General features: G+C 37.8%; 1 protein-coding gene across 1 annotated transcript; it reads right to left on the bottom strand.

Moving 5' to 3' along the window:
- Window positions 1-481: 481 nt before the first annotated feature.
- Window positions 482-6,456, bottom strand: LOC139150863 (tripartite motif-containing protein 3-like). The gene is made up of 2 exons (XM_070723290.1): window positions 6,381-6,456; window positions 482-4,574 (listed from the first exon to the last, which is right to left on the bottom strand). Exon 2 carries the CDS (start codon window positions 4,547-4,549, stop codon window positions 3,434-3,436), a length of 1,116 nt encoding a protein of 371 aa, XP_070579391.1. The 5' UTR covers window positions 4,550-4,574; window positions 6,381-6,456; the 3' UTR covers window positions 482-3,433.
- Window positions 6,457-7,182: the final 726 nt, after the last annotated feature.

Here is a 7,182-nt window from a genome sequence, read left to right as displayed (position 1 = left end):
CATCCATCATAGTTACACATTTACCGGTATGACGACTGGCCTTATCAACCTAATCAGTCGATGATGTCCACAGACCGTCAATTAGCCTGCCTGGCAACTTGATGGCACACACGGTGGATTTGCCATCGGAAAAAGCCAAGAATGAAGTTTGCGTTGAGTAAATATGTAACTTGGAGTTTTAGAGTTATTCTTTTCGTGAAACCCACTCTCACGTTTGTTGTAAATTAGATTAAAATACTACCAATATATACAAATAGGCATAAAAATATATTGTGTATTTCCGTTAACATGTACACTACTCGGGGAATAGGTCAGGTCGGTCGGGAACTTTTTTATTAAGTGTGACCGATCAAAAAACAGTAAAAGTTGTCAAAATCATGCCTGGTTTTTGAAAACGCGAAAAAATTTTAGTTTCGGGGGGGGGGGGGTGTTAATAGAGTAGGACGGGTTACCCGAAACAGGAGTCTGTACGACTGCACAGTTACATCTTTCAGAGAAGAACTTTAACCCTTCATTACTGTTTTAAAAACACGTCTTTCAATACAAAGAAGTACAAAAATGATATAAAATATTCTGTCTTTAAAAGTTGTAGAATCTTGTAAAAGGGCACATTTGAGTGAAACCATCCGTGCTTTTTCACCGTAGTTCGTGAGAGACTATGTAAGGCTGCGATTACAAATAATGGTGAGGGGGCTGGAGGAATGGGGGGGGGTGGATGTGAAAATTTTGAAGGCAGTAGAGGGAGACTTGAAAGTTTTGCTATGCGTATAAGAGGGAACCTGAAAATATTTTGGTTCCCTATTATTTTTTACATTTTCAGATTCCATAGTTTGGTAGGTAATTCAATGAAAAATGAATAACATTTTTACATCGTCCGATGGTTCTAATGTTACTATATAATTAAACGAAATCTAGAACCATTTTGTCACATTTCATTACTTTTATCCCTTTACTGCAAAAAATCTAAGACTGTATAAATGCCATTGAATTTGCATAATAAAAACAAGAAGTAGGCATTGTAACGGGATATTGATAATTTTTTCAATATTTCTATGCAATGTATCAAATACAGTTTCTTGTTGTATCCATGCTGCCTGCTGAAACACAATATTTAGTCCGTAGACAAAGCCTGTGTATGTAAACACTAATCCAGACTGAAAGTTATTTCTCAATAACACAAATTCACAGCACACATACACAGGCTGTGTTGGCAAGCTGAATACTGGACATTTCAACATGCTAGCGAGGAGAACAAGAACGCAGTTGTATAAACTGAACAAAAACATTGTCAAAATTATCAACGTTAATACAGCTACTGCCCTGCTACTGCCTATACGGGCAGTGTCATATCACTACATACCGGCAGTGACAGAGGCAGCGATAGCCATGACTCTGATGTAGTTGAAGAGAGTTTGGGTCATTTGAGGCTCATGACAGTGAAACACAAGATCATAGATAATGACCAAAAGAGACAATTGGTGTATCAATGTTCACAAAAATGTTGACAATGACACACAAAAAGAGTGCATCTCCTTGTGGAATAGTTTACTTCTATTCCTATATGGCTACCTATATTTGTCACTTTACAATGAATATATTGTCCACCGAGTACAGCAAAGATGTGAATGATCAGTAGGTATGTCAAACTTGGATTTTTTTTTCAACTTTGTATTTGTATCAACATGTAGTTAACCTTTTTAAATCATGTTTAAATGCTTTTAACTTATTCACACAGCCTGAGTGTTAATATGCAGCAGTCTTATGGTAGAATGACATTTTGATGGGGGGAGGGGTAAATGAAATGCAACTGCAATATAAATGTAAATAACACGTGTAGGATTGTATTGATAGACTGAATAGTTAGTACCACAAGCAAAAATACCGAAAAGTACCCTATCGTTTGCTTAAAGGTGTATGGTCAGAATAAATGCATATGTTGTTATACTTTTGCGTTACGGATTTTTGAATTGTGGTATATTAGAATATTCAAATATTAAAGAAATAAGTTGGGGTCGCCATGCTTGATTTTCTACAAACGTATGATGAAAAGTCACTATTTTCCACGAAAACCAATATATAAAACCAATATATAAAACCAATATATACAACCATTCATTTCAAATTCATTCAGTGAATGAAATGTTCCCATTCTTATCGTATAATGAAAAAACGCGAAATTTTGAACAGTAAAAAATTCTAATTTAAATTAAAAAATGTGTGAATAAATGTATTTTTTATTTTTCACCAAATTTGCCCATTCTTACACCCAAAAGTTTAAGTTTTATTTGATGGAATTTTTTCATCTTCTAGTATTTTAACTTTTATAAGTAGCATCTAGGTCATATATGTCTGTACTCTTTATATAAATTAATTCCTTCGGTATATTACCACGCTCAGTTTTTCACTATTTGGCAAAGTGTAGCCAGGAATTCACAATTTGCATACTCTATCATGACTGTTATTTTGGATACTCTTCAGCGGGTTCCGTTGACCAGACCAGATTTGGATTAACTCAAGTCGACTTAGCCTGATAAATCCAAAAAGTCCACTGATGCATTTAAAAATGAATTAATTTAAGAAGTTGTCTTAGTAATATGGCTAAACAAACTGCTGACACCATTTCTAACCACTACAGAATATCTATGTTTGCGTCAAATCAAGGTTGTATCGAACATCTGCTTGATAAATTTTGATCATATAGTGGGGGATCCGATTTGAATTTTTTGGGGGAGGGGGTGTATTGAAGAGGGGGATCTGAAAACAAGATTTCAATCTCGATTCCTCCAGCTCCCCCCCCCTCCCCCCCCATATATTTGTGAAGGCAGCCTAAACAAGGGAGGCGAGCACCATGACTTTTGGTAAAATATTTGTCTGTTTCGGTCATAAAAATATATACATTGGTGACTCTTACCAAGTAAGCATTAGGACTAGACACCTCTACGTTATGGTATAAGTTCAGTGTCTGCAAATAAACAAAGTAAAATCTAGTTGTCATGACGACAGGTAGATCCAATTCCGAAAAGCAATATGATACACAAGCAAGAAAAATGACGCGAAAAAATTTCATCAACGAGCATCGAAAAATTATGTTTCTTGCCAGTCAGTCAGTTGTTTTGTCAAGACTTTCATTATCATTTAAACCATTCTATAGCTCTCTCCACAACTCTTCAATAAAGATAAACATTTAGTAAAACTACATTATTGCCTAACATTAACCATAATTAACCGGATTAAAAAATAAAACTAAAAACTTAAGCATTCCGACCGACCGAACAACCTTAGAATTCTTTGACATGAAACAATGGAATAACATGCACAGGTAGACACAGAAATTTAACTAAATACTTTCAAAACGGTACAATATATGAGATCTGTTCATCGCTTTGATATTGCATGTACACATATTCGATAAGATGAATAAACCAAAATGTGTCTATTTCTTTACACTAAGCTTGCCGATTCCTTTCTTCTCAACGCGGTTCAGTAAATTACTGTTTACGGTGAATTTAGTCTTGGTTGATTTTCGTGTTTCGAATTCAGCCGTTGCTAAGTTTTCGAAATGGACCCTCTCTTGTTTCTCCAGGAACAAGAAAGCCACGTCGTTCTGTATTTCAAACATTTCGTTTACTTCCGCCGCAGAATTTTGGCTCTTTTTCACCATTTTCCCAAAGTTCTCGATTTTCTTATCAAGATCTTCGATGTCTTCAGCGCTCGTCTTTTGTACATCTTTCAACAGTTTTTCTTCCTCGATACGAACGGCATCGATCAAATCTTGTGCACACTCTTGAATCTCTGTATAGAGCCTGCCTCTTTCCCTGTAACAATCTGTTCTTTGCTCTTCAAAATTTTCGAGAGCGCTCTTCAGTTTCGGAGCATTTTCTTGAACTCTTTCATTCAGGGCTATCATGGCGGTTTTTCGTTCTTGGGCGGCTGTTTTCAGATGTATATGTTTATGTGTCTCATCCTGATGCATGGTCTCGCTGCACTGGTCACATACGGGTACTTCACACGTCTCACAGTACATAGTAACTTGTTTCCCGACGTGCACCGGACAGTTGGTGGTTGATTGTAGTATTTCCAGCGGGGAAATCAGAAAATCTTGAATGGAGACGACTCGGTGGTCCTTAGTAGCCGAGATTCTATTGTGTGCACCTCTGCATTGGTGGCATAGAAACTGCTGACAGACGGTACAGTAGGCCACTGCAACGTTGCCATCTATTTCACAAGCTTCACCAAGGTCCACGTCCCCACTTCTGCCATCGGAAGGGCTGTTTTTCGCAACTTGAACGAAATGTTTCAACGACTTGAGAATGTGATTGTCCGGCAGGCCACTGACACCATTCCTAGGAATCATGGGAGTATTGTCAGCTCGGCACATTGGGCATTGCAACAAACCTAAGTTTTTAGCGACGATCTCGACAACGCACTTTTCACAGGCACTGTGTCCACATTTCGGCAATATCTTCGGGTTTTCGAACCGTTCAAGGCATATTGGGCACTGCAAAAAGTGCTCATCGATTTCACTGACGTTGGACATCGCTGTTGCCATGGTTACCAAGCGCGCTCCTTCTCATCTGTAAAAGTGTTAAAGGTATGAGGGTAAAATGAATGTTGGAAGTATATTTATGTAAGAAATGTAATCTCAGGGCGACGAGAGATGAATGCGTACGTGTTCTTTTTTTCACTAAGTCTGTGTCCGTTCAGACTGTCATCAGGTTACATTAAGTGTACACAATAATCATTATATCTAGTGATTCACGCACATATACACACACACACACACACACACACACCACACACACACACACACACACAATATATATATATATATATTATATACATATATATACATATATATATATATATATATATATATATATATATATATATATATATATATATATATATACACACACACACACATATATATCGTGTCAACACACATGTTAAAGCAGTACATTGTAGACCAACTTCCTCTTTATTGTCAATGCTGTACATAGCGTGCATTATGATATACTTTAACATTGTCGTTAATGGGTGTAGAGATAGAATGATCTTTAGAGAAATATGGATCCAATTATCAAAATGAGAACGCACGCATATTATGAGACGGTCGAATAACTAGCACACCATTAAATCAGCCATGTATTGTGTAATAGATTTCTATAAAGAAAAAGATGTGCCCTATCCGTGCCGAAAATGACCGACCGTGAAGGGCTGCGCATCGGTGTTCGTAAATGGGGCAAAGGTTGTGTGAGGTCACTGGGATATAAATTAGTGTACAGCATATCAAAGTCCGCTTGAAACCATGTATGATTCACTGTTAATATTTTATGTTGTAAATACTTCAATTTGTGTGACCTTTCCAAATAAAACTGCAACAGAACAATAGCACTGATTTATTTGTCATTATTATGCTTTCAACAATAAATCGTTCAGTGTCGTTTCAAACACTTTAATAGCTAACAGTGTAACCCTTTACAGATTCTGAACTGCGGTGATCACTAGATTTGTTCATATATGGACGTCTTGCAACAAGGAGAACTTCATTGAAAGACCATGAATGCTGCTTATAGCAATGGCGTGATTTTGGCCTAAGCTTGCTCCCTCCAAGAAGATATCAACTCACTTGTGGCCACAAATTCTGAGACACGAAAAAATCAAACAAGAAACCTAAAACACAAGACGAAATTTGCTTGCATAGAAGGAACTAATGTGAAAACAAATCTCCATACCAGCGTCGAAACCTGCATTTGAAACGCATTAACTTTAAAAAGTTTATTATGGACGATGGTTTTGCTTCCAATCGCTTGAATGTACAACACGACGCCCACCCCATAACTATCTAGAGCACATTTAACACAACACCAACCCCTTTATTAGTTCAGCGTCGCAATGATTGATTGACTGCAAGCTACCTCTATCAGACACCTCGGCCTTAAAAGCGACTTTCGGAGGGAAGATGGTTCACCTCCCAAATAGATGTATAATAAAAATGGCGCGACAAAGTTTTGATAGCTTTAGTTCCGATAATTTCTACTTCCGGGTGTGAGAAATGAGTCACGATTGCCCTACTGCTCGTCTAGAGTCCACGACAAAATAACTTCACTCTCGTATTCCAAGTTCTCTCGAAATGCCATTACTGAAACTGACGCTATGCACTTGAGCGGAACGCACAGCTATGTATAACCTAGCTCATCGGCTGGACTTATCGTTCGTAAAAGAATTTTAACTTTTCCTGCGTCAAATGTGACCCTGCGGGGTAGCCTCTACACCAAACTGCAGAGGTTGAAGCCAACTCGGGGGACTACGGTGCCGTGTCGCCTGTTAAAGTAACAATGTTATTTAACAATAGTATTGAAAGTAAACGGGGAACAGACCTGCCACACCTAGTAAAATGTCTCCTGTGTTTGCAGTTCCTGTTGTTGACCCACTCCGACGACGTCAGTTCATCGCAATGAATGCAACTTTCTGACCTCTGACCGTAGTGTCAGGTTATGAAGGCATACACACTTTTTTGCACAGAAACCATTGCTGGTACGCATTCAGGAAAACTCTGCAGCGACCAAAATGACCGAAAGATTATATCGACTTCCTGATAATATAATATGCCAAAGATCTGTTTTATACTATATCGACACCTGATAAAGTTGATATGCGAACACAGATATTGCCGAATGTAACGGAATCGACCCTTTTGGAGTAAGTCACTTGATGGCCAACTTACATAGCGGGTTAAAAAGTAATTTTTGCTTTTTAACGCTAGAATTGTATCTTTTAAGAATTTGTATATATATGTCAGACATATCGCTATCTAATGGCAAATGAATTATTACTGTGTGTTTTTTGAGACAAACACTGGAGCATTGTTACTCTGGCAATGAGATCCCGCCTGAGGAAAAAAGTTATGTCTTACGAATTAGAAGTGTCAGTTAAATTAGGGGTGTCGCCGGAATATTTGTCTTGTTGATATGCGAATCCCGTAATAAATGAGATTGCGGTGAAATAGAGTATTTCCATAGACAGTAGAAGCCAGACTCGCTTCTAGTACACGTGACTGAATATAATTTCTACTGTCTATGGTATTTTCCGAAAGGTGAGAAATTTGTCGAGCCAAACTAGATTTGTGACGTTTGGAATTCACACCGCGCCCTCAATTGCTTCTTACAAATATATTGAAGT

Source organism: Ptychodera flava, chromosome 15, assembly GCF_041260155.1.
Source record: "Ptychodera flava strain L36383 chromosome 15, AS_Pfla_20210202, whole genome shotgun sequence".
NCBI classification, from domain to species: Eukaryota; Metazoa; Hemichordata; class Enteropneusta; family Ptychoderidae; genus Ptychodera; species Ptychodera flava.
This window is presented reverse-complemented; position numbering and strand designations above follow the sequence as displayed.